General features: G+C 37.5%; 1 protein-coding gene across 1 annotated transcript in view; it reads left to right on the top strand.

Annotated features, from left to right (window-relative positions):
• The first annotated feature begins 1,143 nt into the window (after nt 1-1,143).
• The window catches only part of EMC2 (ER membrane protein complex subunit 2), a 36,891-nt gene continuing 13,500 nt past the window's right edge, over nt 1,144-24,534 (top strand). Inside the window, exons 1-5 of the mRNA XM_086880335.1 lie at nt 1,144-1,315; nt 7,804-7,917; nt 8,569-8,633; nt 12,931-13,016; nt 15,799-15,856. Of these exons, the coding sequence (XP_086736461.1) occupies nt 1,228-1,315; nt 7,804-7,917; nt 8,569-8,633; nt 12,931-13,016; nt 15,799-15,856 (411 nt within the window). The 5' untranslated portion in view covers nt 1,144-1,227. The remainder of the gene's footprint in view (nt 1,316-7,803; nt 7,918-8,568; nt 8,634-12,930; nt 13,017-15,798; nt 15,857-24,534) is intronic.

The following is a 24,534-nucleotide window of genomic DNA, read 5'->3' as shown; positions in this document are numbered from 1 at the left end:
CAGGCCGTGCGGGAGCTGCCCACGCCGAGCGGGTGGAGGCCTGGAGGAGGCTGTGATCCAGTGGGAGACCTGGTGGAGAGAGCGGGCCCTGCTTCCAGGCTGGAGCAGCCTGTCCTTGGAGGACTGCACCCCGTGAAAAAGTGACCCATGCTGCAGAGGTTTTGGGAGGCCTGTGTGCCCGTGGGAGGGACTGATGTTGCAGCAGGTGAGGCAGGGATACTGCTCGTGGGAGTGGAGCCACGCCGGAGAAGTTCATGGAAAACTGTCTCTCGTGGGAGGGACCCCACGGTCTCACAGGGGAAGGACTCCTCTCCCGGAGCAGTGGAAGAAAATCTCGGTGATGAACTGACCAAAACCCCCATGCCCTGCCTCCCTGCACTGTCGGTGGGAGGATTTCCCCGACAAGGAAAAGGGAAAGGAAGTGTTTTAAGAGCTTATTTTACTTCTCATTATTCTCCTCTGATTCTGTTAGTAATAAAATAACTTCGCAACCTTAAGCTGAGCCTGTTTTGTCCTTGAAGGGTTCTCCCGGTCCTTATCTCACCCATGAAGCGTTCCTGAATTGTTTTTCCCCTCTCCGCTGCCCAGCTGTGGCACGGGAGGGTGAGCGAGTGACTCCCGTGGGTACCTGGTGATAGGCCAGAGTCAAACCCCGACACACAGAAACCGATGGTTCACCCTGGAAGGTTCATGCCCCTCTCCAGGATGCCAGGGGCAGGAAACACTGGCAGTTCTCATGCTGAACCCGCACAGGGCACCTCAGCGCCCGGCGTGTGTTCAAGGCGTACAAGCTTATACCATACGAACTGGTCCTGGACAGTTTATGCGGGCTGTAACACAGGAAATTTACCGGGAGGCTTAGTGCCACCTGCAGTTTGGGCTCAGAGGTTTTCACCCCAGTGCACGAGGCTGGTATAGGAGCGGAGCGCCGGGGGCTGGGGATCACGCGTGTCCCCGTCATGCGCTCCCGACGCGAGCAATGGCTACCAGAGCCCAAAGGCCCGGCGGGACCGGTGCCCGCTGCCTGACGCGCTGGCCCTTCGGAGGCTCCCCTCCAGCGGGGCGAGGCTCTCTCTGCCCGCCGCGACAGGGACGGAGGGGACGGAGGGGACGGAAGGAGCCCCGCGCTGGCCCGGCCGGGCTGCGCGGCGGCTGCGGGCGCCAGGCAGCCCCGCACCATCCCCGGGCTCGGCCCCGGCGGGCCGGGCCCGCTCCCGCCTCCCGCCAATGACGGCCGGGGCCGTCACCGCGCTGCGTCACGGGGCGGCCGCCAAGATGGCGAAGGTGTCGGAGATGTACGACGTGACTTGGGAAGGTAACGCCGCGCAGCCGGTGGTCCCCGCCCGGGGCAGGGACCCTGCCCGGCCCGGCCGGCCCCCGGCCGCGGGGAGGGGGCGGCGCTCCCGGAGCCCCGGAGCGCGGCGGGCTTGGACCGGCGCCGAGCGGCCGGACAGGCCCGAGAAACAGCAGCGAGGGGCGGCGGTTCTGCCGGGCGCCCGGCTCCTCGGGCTGTGAGCGGCCGGACTGCAGAAGTGATGACCTGCCCTCGGCCCCTCGGTGCCCGCAGGTCCCCCGCCGGTGACGCGCACCTGGTCCGGAGCGCCCCGCGCTGCCCCGGTGCGCGGAGGGCCATCCTCCCCTCACCTCCCCTCACCTCCCCTCACCTCCCCTCACCTCCCCTCACTTCCCCTCACCTCCCCTCACCTCCCCTCACCTCCCCTCACCTCCCCTCACCTCCCCTCACCTCCCCTCACCTCCCCTCACCTCCCCTCACCTCCCCTCGCTGCTCCGCGGGGACAGACCCCGCATCCCCAGGGCACAGCGGCAGCCGCTGCGTCGCTTCCCGGCCTTCTCCCTCTGGGTACAGCGCTCACCAGCAAAAATGGGCTCTTGGCAGGGTCAGCAGTTTGTGTCATAGCTCATCCTTTGGTCAGCTGAAAATTACCTAATAGTCTAGTAAAACTCGATCATAAACGTTTGTGGGGAAACTCCAAGAAGGTCTGAAGTGACAAAAGTTTTTGAGAATCCCACCCTCTGGGTCTTTATAGATTTCACGTCTGCTCGATCACAATGGTGATTTATTTTTCATATAGCAATACTGTCTGAGCTTTACTTGATGTTCTCAGTGGTTCTTTTTTTATAACTGGTATTCACATAGGAGCTCAAGACAGAACTCAAGCTCTTTTCAGTCTCCTATGAAGAGTAAATGAATTGTTTATAATAATAATTTTGTCCATAAAGGGGGAACCATTAGCGATGTACCGTGAGTTGCAAACATTGTAGTGTAGAGAAGATAATGCAGAGAGAAGCTGTGTGATCTTGGGTTTTCATTTCTTTACTGCCAATCTGTGAAGAAATAATTGAGCAGTGGAATAATTACCCAGTCATGAATTAGTGCTTACTTTGGTTTTGTAGCTCATAGGAGGAACATTGCATGGGATGTATTTTAGCAGATGCTAGTAACTTGCCCATTGAAACAGTGCCCATGGTGTCTTACCGGCACCTTTTTCTCTAGGATTGAAGCAAAACAAAATACAATTTCAAACATTGAGACTTTGGTTCAAATTCCATTTATCTCAGAAAAAAAATTCACCTGGTATTGAAGAAAATAGTGCTGTAACTGAATTACAAAGGATGAAGACGTGAGCTTGCTTGTCAGTGTGTCTGGAGATCACTGTATAATTAATTTCATTTTGATATTTGGTTGTATCATCATGATGTCGTTAGACTAAATGGGAAAATCTTGATTGACAATTCTTTTATATCTCTTGAATGAAGGTATGGTGATTGTGAAGCTCAGCTTGGATGGAGATCATATGGATCATAACTGGTGTTATTGTTAGATTTTCACAGAAGTTGCCCTAAACCACCTTGTGTTGAAAAATTTTCCAGTTTGGTTTGTTGTTTTTTTTTTCTTGAGCAGATGTTATTACAAAATGCAGGGATTTAGTTTTTTGGGGTTTTTTTCCTGTTGTTCTTGGGTATTGATGATGGAAAAGAGAAATGAGCTTTTTTACAGGATGGGTAACATGCACTGTGGACTTGTCTCTGTACATTCAGCCCTAGATTGTTTTGGCCTGGAGTGTATTGTTTTGCAGAGTGTATGTTTATGCTCTAATTTAGAGGCCAGGTAGGATATTCAAGCTTACTGCTTTTGGACTTGGCTAATTCTTACTGAGGTGAGCTTCCTACTCTTAGAAATAACCTCCACATTTTGTTTAGAAGAGTTCTGATTGAAAGTTGTGGCATTGTGCTAGGTGTAGACTTTTGCATATGGGTGGGATTGAGTGAAAAATTTTGGAGGACCAGCTGATGAGTTTTGTCATATCAGCTTCTCAGTCTCTTCAAGTGTACATCCAAATGAAAGGCTGGTGTGTGTTGGTACAAGGGACTGTTTCCACTTTGGAAGCATGCATTTGAAAAATTCTGTATTTTTTTTCTCTGTTGCAAGAGATGAAAAGTAAAGTGAAAAATGGGTGCTGTAACAAGGATTCTTCTTAAAAAAGATAACTTTTTTTGTCTGTGTAAGCTTTAACATTAAAGCTCACATTAACTTTAAGATCCTGGTGCAGCAAAGCTTTTCATGGGTGAAGTGATTCCAGCAGTGTTGTGACCTAGTTCCTAGCAAAGAACTTGAACACAGTTCTAGGAATTTTATGTAGCTGATTTTGAATCTCTCTAAAGTGCCTAATTTATGTGAAACCAGGTCTATGGTTGATATGTCCTTTATATATTCAGGCCTTTCTAAACAGGACATTTTATACTTACATATTGCTTAAATATGTGATTTAAAGTTAGGAAATAAGAATAACATGTAGCAAGTTAAATAGTTTGTATCTTGCTTTGCTTTTCACTCAGGTTCTTTGAGACAGATGTAGGAGTTTAACCATGGTTAAATTTTTTTAGGTACATGCATGATACAGGTGGTTAGGAAAGATAATTGAAAATGACTGTGTTTTTCAGTGTGGGAGTGTTGTTTTTATGTTTTTCTTTACTTTGTTGCTGTATCTCAAGCTTTAAAATATATTTGGAAATCTGTGTAGCAGCAAAACATCTTGTTTAACTTCATGGCCTTGTTCAATGGGCTTAGATGATCCAATACCATATTTTACAGTAAAACTTTTTACTTGAGACAAAAGTGATATGTTGCTGCTTTTAATTAAATTTTTTTTTTTGGGGGGGGGGAGGTTTTTTTTTTAATACTGGTACTAATTATCCTAGAGAAAATGGCATATTTCCTGCTTCCTTCATAAATAAAAAAACATTAGAAACTATGTGGAGTGACAGGAAGCCAGAAACTGCAGGTGTAGCCAGGGACTGTGATGTAGTAGGCTTGCACATCACTTGGTACCCTTCTTACTGGGACTTTCTTAAGCTATGTAGAATAATGTAGAAACTTTGCAGAATAAACATTTAGCATATTTTCAGTGATACATTGTAGATGAATTTTCCTGTGAGTGGAAATATTAAAAAAAGCAAGCATCTGTGCAATTTAATTTTAGGAGCCAGTTCTGGAGTACACAAGTGTAAAATTAGTATGATCTGCAAACAGGCAGCAGTTCAAGAGCTATTAAAATAACAATCAACTTCCATGGAAAATGCATCTGACACATTGTCAGAATTGGACAGAATAAGCCAGGTTTTCTTTTCTTACCCTTGCACAGCAGCATTATGGTGTTAAACACATCACACCCTACCAAAGGGAAGCAGTGACTTCTGAGCTTTTTGAGGATCTTTGAGTGCAGTCATGGCAACTCTTGTTTCAGTCAATAATTCTCCTCAGTGGATATCAAAATGAAAAAGAGAAAGGAATGGCGTATTCTTTAAACTACCTCTTTTGATATAAATTGAAAAAGCGCAATAAGTATTTTTTAAGATTTTTATTAGCTCTGAATACCTCTTGCTTAAGTTCTCTGTAACATTTAATTAGTATTGCTATTTTCCATATTAAAAATTGCATTGCTTCAATCGTGGCACTTAAAAAGTTTTCATTACCATGTGAGACTTTTTTCAAGGAACCTTTTGTCATTTTTGAAAATAACATAAAATGCTTTATAAGATGAAGTTTAACAGTGTGTATATTTCTTGCAAATGTGTATATCTGGGAACATATTATATACGAGAAGAGAAAATTCCAAATGAATTTATCAACTGAGCACTTCTATCTTTAATGTCTCCAGTCAGAGTCTACTTTAGGTGACAAACACCCTTTCTGTGGCTTAGAAGCTCAATTCATATTTAGTTTGTATAGAAAGTCTCTAGGAAGTAGGAAACAGCCTAACTTTTTATGTCTGTAATAATCTATGGGCAAATTAACTGTTTTTGATGTGCTTTTGTTGTGTTCTGAGCTGTCTTTATGTTCTTCTAGGTATTCCTAATTTTCAGTTGTAATCAAAGAGTCAGATCAGTTTACTCTGGGTTTTCTATATGGATTTATGGGATTACAGCAGGCAAAGGTGGGATGCTGGGGTTTTTTTTTAGATTGAGGCCCTTTTGACCGAGGAGTTGCCAGGGCTACAGGCAGCATCTGCAGCACCCAGCTGTGACACCTGTGCCTCATCTGCATGCACCTGCCAGATGAGAGTGCACAGATGTGGACTGTGGGTACAGATTTGGCATCTGTAACAGAGAATCAATATACACATAAGCTCTGGAAATGTAATGGCTGCTGGGTTCCTGAGTGACTGCCATGGTAGCAGCTATATGCCAAGGTGATATTTTGGAGTTTGCAATTTCTGTCTGCCCCAAAGTGGTAATTTCCTTCATTTCATCAGGTGCTTTTAGATATCAAGGACTTGAAAACTATGTGCAATGCAAAGTGGAAGTGTAGGTAGTTACAGGAGAATTATTTCATATCTGGTTGCTCAGGCCAAATGAACTGACACCTTTCTGGACAGAAAAATGAAACACAGGTTGTATCTCTTGGGTTGTGGTAGACTTCTTGCATGGTTTTAGGCAAGAGCAAACATTGTCCCAAGTGCCTCTGTTCATTAGAACTTGTGACTTTGATTTACACATTACATGTGGGCCAATTTAGAAAAACCCAAGTCTAAAACAAATGTATAAATTGCTCAGCACCAGCGTATAGGTGACAGGAGAGCTTGTAATTAAACTTAGACATTTCTTTACCTTACTTATTTTTTTCTTTTTAAATCCCTAATTGCTTCTGCCCAGCCTTGTATTGTGTCCAATATCAATCTATCTATCTAAAAAAATCTATCAAAAAAAAAAATCTAAAAAATCTAAATCTAAAAATCTATCAAAATCTTCTGACTCTTTTGATAGATTTCTTAGTAAAAAAATCATTGTTTGACAACATTGTGAAAAGCCTTGTGTAATTTTACTGCAGTTCTTAGTGTTTTCTTTCTTCTGTCTTTTACAAAAAATTCAGTATTTCTAAAATTAATAAGTTTTTAATTCATCAGCTGATGTTCTATTCTCTGTTCTATGGGTTTTTTTCCATTGCTGTAAATGTACTTGTGTGATGAATGGTAGATGTACCTTCTGTTAATATATAATTCAGACATTATTCCATTTAGAATTACCCTGGAATGGAGGCATTGATAATTTCCAAGTAAATGAGTGGGTGGAAATCAGACATCTTATTTATTTTTAGGCGTTTAGCTTGTCAGCTTTTGTGAATGTTTGCGTTCACTCACATTCTTGCCGTCTGACGTTGAATTTCCAGGGACCATCATATGTCTAGAACCATTTAACTTTGCCCATGCATATGAAATGTAACCCTGTGGTGGTTTTGGTTGAATTTCAAAACACAAAATGTAGCACAATAACAGTCTTATGAGCGATCCGAGATCACTTCAGGTAGATGGAACAGCTCTCAGTGCTTCATTTTTAACTGTCATTTATGTTAACTCTGTGTTTTGAAGTGCAAGAAAAACTGACAGTGTTTAGATCTGTTGCTGTATTTATTTTTCCAGCTGCTGTAAAGTTTTAAAAAAATATTAGCAACAGTTATCCTGGTACCTTCTTATTAGTAAAGCCACTATCTAGTAAGGAAAACTATTTTCCTTAAGTTTTCTCAAAATTTGTTCTTGTGTATAGAATAGCTATACATATATAAATGTATGTGTATATAAAATCACATTCTTAGCAATTTCCTGATCTAGAGGATAAATAAAGCTCAGGCAAGGTAGCATTCTGTAGCTGACTTGATGAATATGCCTACTCTCTTGGAGATCTTAAATGTACTCTTGAAACGAAAATCCTATATAATAGAATAAACTATTGTTTCCCTCTTCCTAGGTAAATAGTGATACTTTTTATACTTTCCTGATGTAGAAAGCCTTCACATCTATGTCTATCTTTATTGAAGCTCCTTTCTCCAGGAGTGTGTTGATTCCTTTCAGTGTAGAAGTTCTAATGGTTTTTCTAAAATTTCAAGTGAGAATTTATCAACCTGTAGCAGAAATGCAATTTTAGTGTTGTTTGTAAATGTGTGAAACTACTCAGGAGAAATCTCTTGTAGGTTATTTTACCTAACAATGCAGAAATTTTATTATTTATTGGATAGCTAGGTATACGTTTTTTTACTGCATACATTGTTGACCCAAGAGACTGCAAACTTAGAAGTTGAAGTGATTACTTTAGAGCATGAACACAGTTTGGGTAATAGGGTTTCAGAAATCTGTTCTCTACTAGGTTTTTAATATTACTATAAGTCACTTTCTTAGCTCTGTTGCTCTTTAATCCCATTCTTCAGATGTGTATATCTTATCTCTCATATGAACATTCAAATTCCATTACTGTCTGAAAATCTCATTTTTTTTTCCCCTTTGCCCACAGATATGCGTGATAAAATGAGGAAATGGAGAGAAGAAAACTACCGAAACAGTGAACAGATAGTGGATGTTGGAGAAGAGTTAATTAACGAATATGCATCCAAACTTGGAGATGACAGTAAGTAAACAATCATTATTTTAAAAGTTTCCTTTTCTGATTTGGTTTTCTTTTTTCAGTCTTCTGTTTTATTTAATAGGCTTTATATTCTCTTTCACTACATGCTGTTGTTGATTAAATATATATTACTTTCTTAGTCTAATAGACTTCCAGAATTCCATGAGTTTATTTCTTTCCCAAATGTGGGCTGCAGTGAGAACACCCATAAAAATTACCTGATAGAACTGTTAGCTTGCTGTATTAGTATTTAGACTGCAATGTGAAAACTTCATTTGAAACTGTTACTTAGATGTTATTCTGCCCGATTTTGATTGTTCTTCAACACTGTGACAGAAATTGAAGCAAGTCCTCACAGGGATCTGTCTAGGACATGGCAGTTAGGATTTTGGGAAAAATGGAGAATTAGAGCATTTTTGCCTTTCAAGATATCAGAAAGTATTTTGGCACTAAAAGCACTAAATAGCTTGAATAAGTTTTTGATTAATTCCAGCAGTTTCTTAATTTGTTTGTGTTTCAGCCGTGATTCATGGAAGTAGAAGGGGAAAAATATACAGACAGAATTAATTAATCCTGTTTACATGATAGGTGTTTCCTATTATCTTAAACAAACCCTAAACCAATTATCTGCATTTATTGTCTCTTTGTTTCCAGTTTGGATAATTTATGAACAGGTGATGATTGCTGCCCTGGACTGCAGTCGAGATGATTTGGCATTGGTAAGTTTTCAAGTTGACTTTTCTTTCACACTGTATGTTTTTGTCCTGGATATCTCTTCCAGATAGTTTTTTGGACAGTTACAGGATATTCTGAACTCCATAGTCTGGACTGGTAGAAAGAATATCTATCAGGAAATACGCAGCTATGAAGAAACTGCCACCACCCACCTCCTCTAAGGCATAACTTATGTTTAGACAGATCACTTCTCTTCCAATAGCCATGAAAATATTTACAGCTACTCTGGTATGGGCTAAAGGTCAAGAATAATATTGAAGTTGCCATATTGTACAGAGAGTGTTTGTTTATTGAAAACCTCTCAAATTATATTGGTTTTCTGAATGTTTTGAGGTAAAATGACCCATCTTACATATCACATTATATGTTATGCTGGCTGCCATCAAAGAAATCACTGACATATTGGAGCAGGTCTTCAAGACGTACAAGGAGCTGGATAGCATAATGTGTAAGGAAAGGCTGGGAGATTGATGTTAAGTCTTAGGAAAGTCAAGAAGGATTTTTGAATGTATACTGATGGGAGGGAAGGTATAAAGAAGGTTGGCACATATTGTCATAGGTGTGCAACAGAAGACAAATGTGGGACATAAGCTGCAACAAAGGAAATTCTACTTACCTATTAGGAAGAACTTTGAATGCTTTATGACAAGTGACACATTGAAGCTGTGGAATCTCCTTTGGAAATACTTTAAAATTAGATTGGGATATGGCTCTGCACTCCCTTGGAAACTGGCTCCCTTTTGAGTGAGGATTTGGAGCAGCTGACCTCCAAAAGTCTTGCAATCCAAGTTATTTGGGGATTGTTAATAAAAGTATTGTTAATAGATATTTGAGTTTTGTCAATTTATATGCGTTCAATTTATATGAGTTTTGTAAATTTATATTTAAATTTATTTGAATGATATAAATAACAATTGAGATAGAATTAGCTTATTTTGAACTGTAACCTGTTTGTTAGATTAAAAACAAAAAAAAAGCCACTGAAACAAATGACCAAAACAACTCAGTCAGTTTAGCTAATCCTTTAAAGGCAAAAACAGGAAAAGGCAAAAGTTTGTCTTACAGGAAAATTTTAATCATCTTTTCACCCCTCCTTCACAAAACAGTCAGAAGAAAACAGACTTACTTTGTGTCCTGAAAGCCATCAAGCTTGAGCTTATTCTAAGTAAAAAGCCATTTCCAGGGCTCCAGGTCTTTCATGGCAGTTACTCCTCCAATGCCTTGTTCTCTGTCAGATGACAAAATACGTCATAAAATCTTTGAGGTTCATGTGATGTCATTTGGGTAAAACTTAGTGCAAGGGGACAGATTAGAGGATGAAATTGGGAGAAGGGAAGGTTGAAAGTAGGCAGAACTAGACAGGGTTTTATATATATATATATATATATATGGTGAAATTAAATATGCTGGAAAATATAGTACAAGACTTTGAACTAGTGAACCCACTGAACTTCCCTTTCTTTTGTCCCTCAGAAGAAAATACTGTTGTAGTATAGCTGTTTGTTTAAAGAAAAACAAATAGACTTACTGTTTAAATAAATACACTTCTGTGTCCTGAGTTATATGTAAAACAGATTTGGTCTTTATTTTCAGGGTCTTTTAAAGAAGACTTTCACAAAATTGTTGACGGAGCCAGTGTTGAAAAATCAGTTGTGAAACAGTCTTTGTTTTTACTAACCCTGGCAGGGAGTTTGAATTTCAGTGTCTGTGCCCTTCAAGGAATATTGCTTGAGATGAGGGAATGCAACATTTTATATGCATCTCAGAAACGAGATTAAAAACATAGGTGGAAACATAGAGGGTTTTTTTTAATTTTTAATTTAATTGATTTATAATAAAGAGGTAGTTAATTCAAACAAGTCGACATCATCTATGGCATTTTACTACAGCTGTAGCTCCAAAGCAGACAAACAGTTTTGTCACTTCTAGTTTTTTAGCAGTGAGCTTTTGACAGCTGGGATGCATTTTGCTTAGGGGGATAGATGTCATCTGCTCCAAATGAGAAGCTGAGGTAGCTTTCAGAGCAATTTCTCTGACTTTTGGTTTTTTTATTTTTCTTTCCTCTATTTATTATTTTCTGTCCTTTCTGTCCTTCTCAAAAAGCCCATGTGTAATGCATGCCCCTGCTGCAGTCAGCCATTTAGTTCACACAGGTGGTTTAGTGCTATCACCTATTGTTGGCAGCACTTGCATTACTAGTTTTTTATCTGCTGAAGTCCAGCTTTATGTTTCTCTGCCTTTGTCTGATATTTAAAAAGTCAGAAAGTAAATTAAATAAATTAAGTACATGTTGAAGTTTCACATGCAAATTACGTTTGCTACTGTAACAGAGAATTCTGAAAGAATTTCGCAAGTAGATTATTGACACGGGGCAAAACCAGTCCTCAATAAAATAAATTACTATGAGGGTTACTGGTCCCATTTAAAAAGAGGACATTCAGTGCTGCTGAGTCCAGAACATTTTGAAGATATAGTTGATGTAGTTTATTTATGCGCTTTTGGTTTTATCGGTGTTACAGTGAGTTGTTAATGCTTTATTACAGCTTTTCCTGTCACTTTATTGTGTCTGATAGCTTAATCTACAGGAGTAGATTAAGAGAGACTGCTGTGTTTGGTTGGGTAATGGTTGTGTAGTGAGATCTAATGTGAACAATTCTGATCTTGCATTTCTTCTGCACTTTACAACTACTTTCATATTGTCAATGAGGATTTTTTAGATGTAAAAGTCCATCTACAGATTGTGGACTTTAATATTGTAAATATTGCTATTTTTGTTACTTGGTTTGTTTGGGTTTTTTTTGAGAAAAATAGTGCATGTGTTCATAAAAATCACTATCCTTCAGGTTTCACTGATCACTGGACCACAGGATGGATTTATTGTATGCAAAATTTCTTTTTGAAGTCTACAAGGTTGTCTAGGTTTTAAAAGCTGGAGCAAATCTACTTTTCTGGAGTGTTTTGTAAATTTTCCTGTCTCTTAAGAATGGTCAGAGATTACTTCAGACATCTTGTAACAAGCTGCTAAATACATGTGATTTTTTTATGACTAGAGCAACAGCAGTTCACGTAGATATTACTCAATGAAACAATTTCTATGCTAAACCTGAGCCTTTCTATGTGACATTTTGTTGTAAAGATCTTGGTTCATTGCAAATTAAGTTGATTGGGATAAAAATAATTGTTCTTGCTTGAAGCTAAGCGTCAGAGCTTTGGTCACTGTTGCTTTTCTCGCTTCTATTTCTTAGCATCTGGGAGAGATGTGAGTATTCTCTTGGATGTGCTTTAGCAACCTGTTTATCTACAGAAACAAAGAGGGATCCTACTAATTGTTACTGATCTGTAAAGGAAAAATCCACTTTTTCCTTTGACCAGTGGATTTGATGATATGGAGCAGATCATGTAGATGGGTATCTGCTAGACCTTTAGGTCTGAAGAGCAAGTTTCTAAGTTGAGTTACATAAATAGATGCCTGGAAGAGGAAGATTCAGTGTGAAGCTTTTAACATGATGCACACCATCGGTCTGTTTTTAGAGGCTATGGTCTGTCCTGCCTCCCAATGTCATGACTCAGAGATGAACTTTACAGTGCTATTTAGCTGCATTCGTGGTTGGGTTACGAGTTTGCTGTGGGGAAGTTGTGACTCAGCCCCTCTACCAAACATCTTCTGCCAATCCAGAAAAATCTGCCTGTGATGAATTCTTTTTATCCAGCCCAGGTGTCTTATTGATTTCAAGAGTTAAAATTATGCCTCTTCTGCCAGCAGGCTGTACCCAAGCCAGTGGGAAACATTTTCTTTGGATTTCAAAGTTTTGTTTTAAAAATAAACACAGAGCATTGTATTAGCATAGTTTGTTTCATTGTGAAATATCCATTTATTAAAGAAGTATCACTTGAGCTCTTACTGTCTTTGTTTTTTTTACTGTATTGTGTCATTGTGGGGCAACTAAACAGAATTCAAATTTTAATAATATCAGAGCTGTTTTAGTAGGTGAGTGTAATTTTCTGGGCAAATATCTATTTCCAAGAGGACTTGACAATCTAATGCCCTGTATGGAAGATACTTTTTAAAATTAGTCATCTAACAGAATTTCAGTTTCCAATCTTCTCTTTATTAATGCTTTCATTTTGTAATATTGCTTATTTCAAAAATTAGTATTTACTTTTACTCAGAACTGGTGTGGCAGGTAGTTGAATTACAATATAAGGCCTTTTTTTTTCCTGTTCTTCTAGCTTCTGGGAAAATAATTATATTCACAATAGTATTTTTGGTTCTTTGTATAGTTTTGTCTTCAGGAGCTGAGGCGGCAGTTTCCTGGGAGCCACAGAGTTAAACGATTAACTGGAATGCGATTTGAAGCTATGGAAAGGTAAAGCTTGAATTTTAAAAAATGTACTTGCTGTTAGAAAACAATGTTTGCTCTTTCTTAGAAAAGCATTCAGCCATTACAAAATGGCAAAATAATGTTGGGCAGTTTCTGTATAGCAAGTAACAGTGTGCACGATCATTTTAAGATTTTTAGCCATTGGTATTGCATTTTTGCAGGTACTGTGTTTCATTTTTGCAATCTTCCCATCAGAGATCATAGATCAGAAGGATATCTTACTTTACAGCCTAAGTCATTATGCAATAGAGCACTGCAAGTTTTTTGGCAAATTTTGTGTGGTCTAAGTTTCATCTGAGAGAGCTAGGGCAGCATATGAAAATCAGTGCCAGTGGTTTTTTTGCCTTAATTCTTCTTTTATATTCCTGATTACTGCAGGGTGTAGCTCTTTACTCTTGTTTCTTCAGTGTGGATAAATTAACTTAAAAAGGATTAAATCTATAGAGTTTGTTATAGAAACAAATAAAAAAACGTATGGAATTGAGTGGCAGAACATAAAAATCAGACTGACTTTTTGAAATATCCTGTAGAAGGGCTATAACTTACTACGTTTAACAGAAATTACTAAAAATAGTGAACAGATTAAAACTTGACAACTTTCCAAATGAGTGATCTGAGGATTTGAGGATGACCTTTATTGTACACATTCCTCCTTGGATACATCTTTGTTGTCAGCATTCTGTTCTATAGCAGTTTTCTTGGATGTTAAGAATGGCTTCCAGTGCCTGTGAATGGTAGGAAGTCTGTTCCATGCCACATTTTGCATACAGAGTTGATGAGTTTCGAGCCTTTGGAGCATCATGATAAAAAGGAATTAGAAGTACACCCTAAATGCTTTTTTAAAAGACACTTAGCATATGTTCTTAATCCAATACATTCTTGCAAAATTAGCTTTGAAAATGGCATTTGATACGAAACACTGATAAATGTCCATTGCTTGAATCAACAAGAAGGAATAAATGGACTCCACTCAGTGGAGCTGTCTCAGAGCAACCAGATGCTCTATGTTTCAAACACACTTTATATAAAATGCATATTTTTTAAGAATTTCCATTAAACTTAGCTCTCTTGCCTTTATTTTATATTGGGTAGAGAGACAGAGAATGACAGAAGTTTTTCCCAACTCTATTCAGAAGTACAATAGATCATAATTCAGTTCAGGCTTATGTGACTACATTAAAGATGTTATTGCATGGGAACTGGTCTTTGTGGGAGATGACTGCTGCACTAACATCATGTGTGGTTTTAGCAATGAAGCATTATTGAGCTAGAGCTTTCTGAAAGTGCTAATCACAGTTCTTAACAAAATGTCTCTGTCAGATCAGATCCTTGAGATTAGAGTATCAGGGAGCAGAGAAATTAACAAAAACTGAAGTTTCATGTCCGTAGTTCATGTCATAGTTCTCCAGAAGTCAGAGCAGAAAGAGGCTTCAGCTTGGGGTTTTGAACAGGAACCCATCTGCAGGTACCCTAAACATTGTTCTGGAGAAAGCCTGTCTGTCTCCCCTGACTATGAAAGAAGGCTAGAAAGATTCAGGCTGCAGGCATCATGTTCACTTCAATTGAAGTGAACTTCTTATTAAATTCCAAGTGACTTGTAGGGTCTAGGGAGGATCTCCTTTCCCCAACAGGAAGAGGAAATAGTGAAGAACATCTCCATGGACTGACACATCCCTGTAGATACTTGCTAATAAAAATAATAATGTTCTGGAACTTCACTGTGTAAAGCTGGGATTATGGCCATCAGATTCAGTCTTCTAAAATGCATTTGACAAAGCAGCAACTAACAGAGAACACAAATACAGCATTTTACAGCACATCTGCTCAGGTCTGTAGCAGTCACCTTCTACTCGTTTCTGGTTTTGTGCTTCCTTTCACACTGGTTCCTGTGCCTTATGGTAGCTGGAGTGGACAGCTGAGCTATGGTAATGTCAGCACTGCTTGGAGAACTGTGCGAGTGTGTAAATGAGTGATGTCTAAGGTGATGTCTAAGGAATGTGGAGCGTCAGAAATCAATCAGCAGTATCTCTGACAAACTACCTGTCAAACTACACATGAAAACACGATGTATGCCCTAGTTCTGTGGTGATAGCACAGCAGCTGTGTAGTGAAATGTGGTTTGAATTGAATGATTTCATTTGTTGAGGCTGTGTACACAGCTGACTGAACACACAGAACTGTTTCCCAGAAAGTCTGAAGTGCTCATAGACCCTGAAGTAACCTGTTTCAAGTACACTTTAGATAGCAGAATAAATTGATAAACAAGTAAAAAAAGTGGGAAATGGTGGAAGACATTTTTATTACAGCCTTTGATAGACTCCTATCTTTCCAGTTTGCTGTATGCAGCTGTTTATACTTTCTAAAGTCACAACAGATGGAACTTTACATGGAGTTTTTAAGTTACAACAATGAAGTGGAATGTCATTATTTTGGAGTTTCTGTTTCTTGGGAGATATGAAAGGGTGAGTAGGGATGTGATGGTTGAATCTATTGGGTAGAGATAAAGAGAGAACAGGAGAGTGAGAGTCTGGGTGTAAAATATCTGTGTTGCTGCTGAAATGGTATTTCATGAAGCAACTGGTGACAAAAAAAAAATACTGCTTTTGATACTTAGCACTCTCTCAAAAGAATTTTGTATAAATATAGTTTGCTTAGTATATTATATTTCGGTATAAAAAATGCAGGAGGGTTATTAACTATTGCAAAGAGTCAAAAAGTCAAAAGTTCTGTCTTAGCAGAAATGAATGTGAATGATTTCTTTGTACAGGTATGATGATGCTATCCAGTTATATGACAGAATTTTACAAGAAGATTCAACTAATACAGTAAGTTTAAAAGATAATTCTAAACTGCAGTAATGTGTTGTTTGAAACCGTGACTATTTTCTGTTTCAGTGTGGAAAAATGTGTCTGTATTACTGTATTTGTTTCCTTTAGTCTTCTGTTACAATAACCAATGTTACCTTCATTTCATGATGGGAAGGTGTGATGGAATACCTGCTTAAACATTGATTTAAGAGAGAGATTGTAACTAGTGATATTTCCAGAAATCTTAGTAGTGTTTAGAATTGGGCCTTTCAAGTCTTTCATTTCCCAGAATATCCAGTATTCAAAAGACTAATATAGTCTGCCATGTGTATTCTGTGTTCCTAATGCATAATCTTACTTAAGATTATACATTAAATCTATATACTTAACATTATACACTGAATAGCAGTTATTTTGATTTATGTCTGTGACACTTTAGTAGCTCTTCAGTCAAAATGCATGAAGCATGCCAGTTGTATAAAACAAAGTCTGAGACAGACTGTACTGTTCTTCTAAGCATTTTTTGAATGCTGTTTGTAAAAGCCACTGCGAGCTATTAGCTGCCAAAATAAAAGTCTAGAGAACCTCGTAGTAATATATTCTCATTGGTATTTTTTTCCCACAAGGATAAAACTTGAAATATGAAGAAACTATGTAGTTTCAGATTTTTGTATGACGTAGATGTTTATTGGAAAGTCAAAAAATTATTATTAATCATTGAGGTTATAAGTGTTACTTGGTTTTGAGGAACTGTCTACTGGGTAAACTTCTGTGTAAATGTAATACTTCGGCTATTGCAGATATTTTGGCAATCTTGCATAATCTTACTAGGTGTGTGTTGAAGCTCTACCTTTCCTTGGTCAGTTTATTTGATGTGGTTTGCTATTCAGGAGGGGAAAACCCACAGAAACACAGATAACTGGGATTAACTAGGGTATGCCAGAGCTGGATATAGATCATGTGCCATCCCTTAAACTAAGTAAATCATTAAAAAAACCTCACCAAACAAATTAAAAAGCAAGCAACAACAGTAAAAAACCACCCCAAACCACCAGAAAGTTATTTTTGAGGCAGCACATCTGGAAACAATACCAAATCCAGCACTTGGAAAACAGTGGTAGCTTAAAGTCCGTCTTTTAGCAGTGGTAGAACTCACAGATTTGTGCAAGGATAAAAGGAACTATTTCAGTTCTTCACTCTTCACTTTCCCTGAAATAGTAGGAGCTTGAACTCAAGAGGTTTTGAGCACAAGATGCATAGGTGTCCACAGTAAATGGTGGGTTTTATCACTGCATATCCCAAAGGGTTTAACACTAAATCTTAAGTCATGTTGGACCAATATGTAACCCATTTGCAGTGATATCACAGAATGGGTCACCTTGGTGCATGTTTTATGACCTTTTGCTGACACCAGTGGAAAATGGTGCACCATATTACAGTGACTTTTATGGACCACAGATCTTTGAAGTATGCATTTTTGGCAGTTTTACTCTTCACTATCTAGCTAACATTGAGTGCTTTGTTGGATGGCATTACAAAACAAAATTATATATTTAAATAAGTAAAACGCATGATTATTTCTTTATTTGAGTTTTCTCCATAACCAAATAATAAAGATCCATAAACTTGTAATATTAGAAGCATAAGTTGTGAATATTAGAACAGTTGTTGAATTTCTTAATTCTGATAATAGAATTGGAGAATATTAAATGCAAAGGAATGTTCCTTGCTGTATAACTAGAATTTGTTGGGTAAGGCTTGCATGTCGTGAGTGAAAGTTAAGTAAAAAGTTTTGATAAATTGTCATGTGTAGATTTCTTTGTGTCATCTACCTGCTAATTATTTCCATGCACACATGTGGCTGCTGTAGGAAAATAAATATTTCAAGATTTTAGGAAAGCAGCCGTTGCTGAGCTTGTCTTGGCATTTACATAACTTTACAGAAATTTCTTCTGATCTGCTGACACATGGAGTTACTTATATACATTAAATGTTTTGGCAAGTGCTTTATGTGAAACATAGACATTTGTTCACACAAATCATGTAAAAATCATACCTTGCATTGACTGATCAAAAAGTAGCATGGAAAAAGTTTTTTCCAAAAAATTATTTCTTTTAGACACATGGCAGAATTTTCCATTATAAAAAATAAAGTTTGAACTCAAATTATGTAATGGACATTTACACTTTGGTAAAAGTGAGGTTTTGTTGCTGAAATTAAGATAAGAAGTAGTTACTTAATTTCTTAGGATAGAATTCAAAATAGTCTTTATTTTTAAAATATGATCATCACTAAGTTCTGTCTCACTCTGTGCTTACTTGCTGAAAAAGATGACTCATTTGACAATGGAACAGTGTTAATGTCACCTCAGAGATTTCGTTTCAATTTTCAAAGCATGTAGATGTTGAGTAATAGTCTCTTTTCTAAAGATTTTAATGAGTGAAATGTGACTCTTGTGAATTGCATAACTTGCATACATTTCAATAGGGTAAGAATTGGAATCTCTTCCATTCTTGCTTACTTTGTTTGAGATGATGACATGCCAGAAGTCAAGCTGACAGATTACTCTTATTAAGGCTGCATTGTATTTTCTATCACAGGGCACTTTTTATTAATTAAAATTTCATGTAGTGTCCAATTGAAAATGTTTCTAGTGATGCTGCACAGTGACTGATACATTTTTAGATCTTCAGATAAAATGCTTATTCTGTTTCTCAGAACAAAATAAAAGAGAGTTACTGGTTTTCTAGTAGTGTTGGTAGAAAGGGCTTTTTTGTTTGTTTTTGCTCTTTATGTCTTTCATTGAGAAGTAATTACTGTGTTTTGCTTTGGAGGAGAACCTTTTAGTTAGAAAGCTAAATATTTTTTGCCAGTTGGGCTCTTCTTGAGGTGGTCTGTCCAGTAGTGCAGAGAAACCTGCTGATGAGAAAGGAAGTTGGGTTCACGTATTCAAGACTTAGACTGGTTCCTGCCACTCCGCTGTTATCCTAGTGCACCTGCAGTTTCTTCTGATTATTCAGCTCAGCCATCAAGAGGATTGCAGAGCACTTACTCAACACTTGGGGAAAGTGAGATAAGGCACATAGCTGTGCCTTAATTCTATTCCACAGAAAATATGGAGTCTTTTTTAGGATAATTCTTCAGCTGTTTTTCTTAACACTTTTTCAACCACGCTTTTTATTCAAGACACTCTGTAAGCTTCCTTACCTTAGGACATGTGGATAGTCTCATTACTATCATGGGTTTAGAAATATAGTTGTTTAAATGAAGACTTTAAAATTTTAATGGTAAGACAGTGTTCTCATCAATTCTATTGTTTATAGGAGTGAACAGGAACAAGTGTATGCATATGGTCACATGAAGTTGCCCTTTCTCTTACTATTTTGGGATTATTTTTGTAGATGAGCTGGACATATTTCAGAGAGGCACAGGAAGTGGTTGAAGACCTCTGGGAATCGGGAATACTAGAAGGATTCAGATCAAAATCTTACTATTGTGTAAAAGGGCAGTAGTTACATACCATGAATATCTGAGTTCATCACTTTCTGTGACTGTGTGTTGTTACTATCTTGACTGTATAGGTGATGTTTCTTTCCCTACCTCCTTGTCTCCACTAAATAAGATGAGAATAATGAGCCCTGAATTTGAGCACTGGATATCTGTTTATCATCTGAACTGTGATAATTCCTTAAAACTGCTGCAGTAGCTGTGAATTCATTTTTAACAGAGATCTCCTGTGAGGATCTTGCAGCTTTGTACATTTATCTACAGGATGCTCTGAGTTGCAGAAGGGAAAACTGCTCACCAAATGAAGCATCTACTAATGGGGAGAATTTTCTGAGGTGACATATATATTTCCTTAAATATATTTGCTGTACTGCCAGGAAAGACAGAACTAGACCTAAACAAAATTGTGTACAGAGGTAGTTTTAAAGGGGATAAAAACAGATAGCTTGGCTCTGTCTGACAGGATGGAGTTGGTGAGAGTTGTGAAGATCAGAAACTGCTACTTCAGTTAGTTCCCAATGAGAACTGATGGGTAAGCTGGGAATGCACTATGTGGTCCTAAAAAATGTTTTTTTTGCCTTTGACAGAGCATCATATACCATTACAGGGTTTTTTTTGTTTGCTTGTTTCTTGTTCAGTCATGATCAGTGAAGTAAGAAAGCAGAGTGTATTCCACCATTTTTTCCCATGTTTTGTCTGTGTAGCACTTTTAAATGTTGATGGAGATTTTGTATCTTGAAATTAAGTATTTGAGAACAGAAGAGCAACTGTACTGCAGTTGTGGCAGAAGTCTGTTTAACTTGTTCTGTGTCTGGCTTAGACTTACTGCAGATACCAGAAGTGTGTAAGAGCAGGGCAATGACAGTATGTTGAGGTTTGTTCTGCCAGTTTCTGTTCATCTTCATGTTGCAGTTTTACTGTACCAGAAGTGATAACTCTGTTTTTAACGGCCCTTCATGAAATTTCTGCACAGATTTATTTTTAAAATTGCTTAAAGTTTGCCATGCCTACATCTACAACGTAATTGAGACATTAAATGTTGTATTTTTTTATTGGATTGTGCAAATCTCCTGTTTGTGGTTTTTTTTTCCTTTCCCACACCTTCAATCTAACAATTTTATTTAATACCTCTGAATTTGTCTGTTATTGTCAGCAGTTATTTTCACTTTATTAATACTCATGACTTCAGGGATCTTCTCCACTTTTTCTTCCCTCTAAGCTAAGAGGCCCTAATGTGCTGCTGTTCTAGTTGCCATTCTGTGCCGTAAAACTCTGCTGCTGTTCTCTGTGTCACTTCTATGTTTTTTCCTGTATTTGGATGAGAAATGAGAGGACTGAACAGCAGTCAGTATTAAAAATGCAAGAGCATTATGGACTTAAAAAGTGATGCCACGGCTGTGTCTCTTGTGTATTGTTTTCTGATAACTCAGTATCACTGTATTTTCAGTTTGGGGTTTTGGGGCAGGGTTTTTGGATTTTTTAAGATGGTTTCTGAACATTGAATTATGTTTTATAGAACTTTTTATTGCAAATACAGTATCTCCCTCTTAACAGGACAAATTCAGACAGTTTTTTTGTGTACATTCAATTAGTATTGTTTGACCCTATATGCAGCCATTTATGTAGATTAAATTTAATGGGTTGTTTTATTGTGCTGGTAAAAGTATTCATTATGATTCATTATTGTGAGTGCTATTCTTTGCTGTTGTCTTTTGTTCTTTATTCTTAAATAAGTCCTTATCAGCATTTAACTTTACATCTCTATTTACGTCACTTATTAATTCTCTTGTTTGATCTCTTACCAGGAGTGCTGAGCAGTAGTTTTCAATACAGGTGATTCTGGGAGTCTCAGTGCAGAGAATTCTTTTTCTCTATTTTATATTTTTCGACTTATCCACATTCCCCTATTAGGTAGTGGTAACTAGTTTCTTTCAGAGCTTTTAGCTTCAAGTTGAGACATCTTGTTGAAATTATTTCTTAAGTCAAAGATGAGTCTTACATGGATCTTTATTCACCTACACTTTGAGACTCCTTGAAGAGCTCCACTAGATAAGAGAAGACTTACTTTCCTCTGTGTAAACTGTTCTTACTTTTTGCTGGTATGTAACATTTTTCATGTTACCCAAAGCCAGCCTAGGCTTTAGCTTTTTAGCTCCTGTCAAATTGCTCTGTGCTGGTGTTAGACTTTATAGGTTGTTTATTGAATACAAAAAGTTACGTTTTGTTTTGCTATGTTATCCCAAAAAAGGCAGCTTCAACCCAGTAGCTCTGTGCCTGCCTAGGTTTGCAAGCTTTAACTGTCTCGCATGACTAACTTTGAAAAAAGTCTGAATTCTAGTAAGAATAAATTCATTATTGTGGTTGTTTGTGATTATGTGCTATTTTTGACATCTGTGTCATTTTTTCTCTCTATCTTAGTTGTAGTTGTTTACACTTCTGTTTTGATTTGCATACTGTAATCTGAAGGAAAATGTTTCAATGTATCAAACTCTTAGACCAAATACACATTTTCTAAAATATTAAAAAGAAAGAAAAAATTATTTTTAAGATGAAAAGTATCATGTGTTTGATGCTTTAGTAGTTACATAGATAAGGAATTATTCTTCTTCTGCCGATCTCAATCCTTAAAAATTTTCTCTTGATATGTTTTACTATTGAAGAAGCTGATAAATGTTCAAGTCCTCACTTCATCTTGAGTCTATTTAATGATAATTAAAAAGAATCATAACAAATGGAGTTCTTATGCCAGATTGGGAATTATTAGTCTTTAAAAGAAATACCTTACAAGGGTTCACTCCTTAAAAAATTTGTACGTACTGAAGTACCTTAGTCCATATGTTACTGATTCTTTAAGTATTTCTTTAAGATGCATATATCTTTCCATTCTGAATTATGGATTTACAGAATTAGCCAATATCCATTCTAGTGGTTTGCTTTAAACTCTGGAAAATTGAGGGGGAAATCTGTGTCAAAGTATCGGCATGGTCAAATTCTGTAGATTTTGTTACAGCACTGGCGGTTTTGCATTTTCCTTTTTACTTAAGGTGGAAGAAGGAAGAAGACTGAATTAATTTTTGTATGAGGCTTGTTCTAGAAAGTCTTACTGTTGTGATGTGAAGAACTGAAATGTACCCCTTGAATGCCATTTTTTAAATCTTTATCAACATAATTGTGACTATTTTAGTAGGCGTCTTAAATTTCAAAATAATTTCAAGTCTCTGTTTTAAAAAAATAATTTCTCAAGAATATTCTTGAAAAACAACAATTGAAATTATTGTTGAAATTAAATAACTAATTTAATTATTAATCTAGATTAATAATTAAACTTGAAATTAATAATGGAACAGACTCATACTCTATATTTTGCAGTTTTTCAGTATCTGGCAACAGATCACCTAAAAATGAGTTTGTATTTTGAGATGTGAGGTTTTTGGTAAAGAGGGCCTTTAACATAATAAAACATGAATTTGCCTGGTTTTCTTTTATCGGCTGGTTGTAAGGCAGGTAATAAATTGGAAATATGATATAAATGCTAGGTAAAGCCTCTGGAGTATTGGTGCCAGTCTGTCTTTACTCAACAAATCGCAATTTTTGTATGCTAAAGTGGTTATTAGTGTTGGCAGTGGTTTTGTGCAGTAAAGCATTTTGTTTAATTTGTATGTAAATAAAGAAAAAAATGATGCCATGAGTGTAAATTGTTGTTAGTTATGCTTCTGTCCTCAGGAGTCTCGGGAAAACGTGTGAGCCCCAGCTCCCAGAGCAGCACTTGAGCTGACTCACACAGTGAGCTCAGGGGCAATATAAAGGAGAACAAGAATTAGAAGTTTACAGCTCACAAACTGTCCCATGTTTTGGTTGTAATGCCAGCCTTTTTGTATATATTTTTCTTAACATATTGACTTCTGGAATTATTGAATTTTATTTTTTTTAAAAAAACTGATAGACTTTATGATTCAAAGAAAATTTGGAAATAAGAAGTCAGATAGCCGAGTAGTCTATGAATACCATTAAGAGCAATAGTAGTTTGTTTTCATGTCTTTATTTTTTCACCTGTCATATCACTCCTCTGAATCACAGATCTACTGAACACCTCTGTGCATATCTCTTGGCTTTATGATTTTATTCATGTGATAGAAAAATTTAGAAACTGCTTTAAAAACAACTCTGCATCCTCACTGAATTCTTTCCAGTGCTTTTAAAATAACTTTCAGAAATTCTGTGCTACTAGACGTTTTGTTCTTCCTCAGTATGTCAGCACTGTTTTGAGTGGCTGAGCCTCTCTTTTGTAAACTTGGAGTTCTCTGTAAATAAACTTATCTCCCAGCATTTTTGAGGGTGAAGAGTGCAGATTCCAAGCCCAGATGCTGTGATATATTTGGTGATGAGGAAGGTAGATTAAAAAAGGAAGTTTAAAATGTTGTAAAAGTGTAACTTTGAAGAAATTTCATTGAATTTGGTGCAGCAGGGAGATTCTGTCAAATGTATATTTAATTCATTTAATTCTTGAGTGCTACCACCAGAATATGTTAATTATGTCGATTGCTTTTGTCCTTGTTATTTGATTGCATTAGATTACATGCTTGCTATATTTAAAGATCACTTCTATTTGTGACTAGAAGTAGTTGTAGCTTTTCATTAATTAATGTCTCAAGGCACCAATGGTTTATGTTACTTTGGAATGCTATGGTTAAGAAGTAAAGCAGCCCTGGAAAAAATCTGTTTCCAGATTATTGGAGAACTGATTTGGATGCAATTGAAGGATTTGCATTAGAAACAGAGAGGAGAGTCAGTTAATGTAGACTGTTCCTGTTTGCCATTGCAAAATGAGTTGTCATATGCATTGATTGATTTTATATATTTAATAGGTTATTTTAGTTCTCAAGGATTTACTTTAATTAGGCTCTTGATGTCTTTAAATTTTGAAAATAACCCAGTTGTTAATCCAAGAGTTACATTTAAAAAGCTACATTTATAAAGTCGATAATCTGTTACCTGGAAAAAACCCTTCTGTCTTCCTAGGCTGTAATTTCTTGCTGCATTCCTTTGGCTGTGCACACTGTTACCGCCACTTTCCCTCTTTTCATGTTTCAGGCTCAGTGGGCAGGTCACTGGGCTGTGTATAATGTCAGCTTTGGGTAGTGGGTTAACACTGCCCTGGTGTTCCCACCATAGAAGGGGGTGACCTGCT

Source organism: Cyanistes caeruleus, chromosome 1, assembly GCF_971803275.1.
Source record: "Cyanistes caeruleus chromosome 1, bCyaCae1.hap1.1, whole genome shotgun sequence".
In the NCBI taxonomy this organism is placed as follows: domain Eukaryota; kingdom Metazoa; phylum Chordata; class Aves; order Passeriformes; family Paridae; genus Cyanistes; species Cyanistes caeruleus.
Note: the sequence above shows the minus strand (reverse complement) of the source record. Positions and strands in the feature narration are given on the sequence as shown.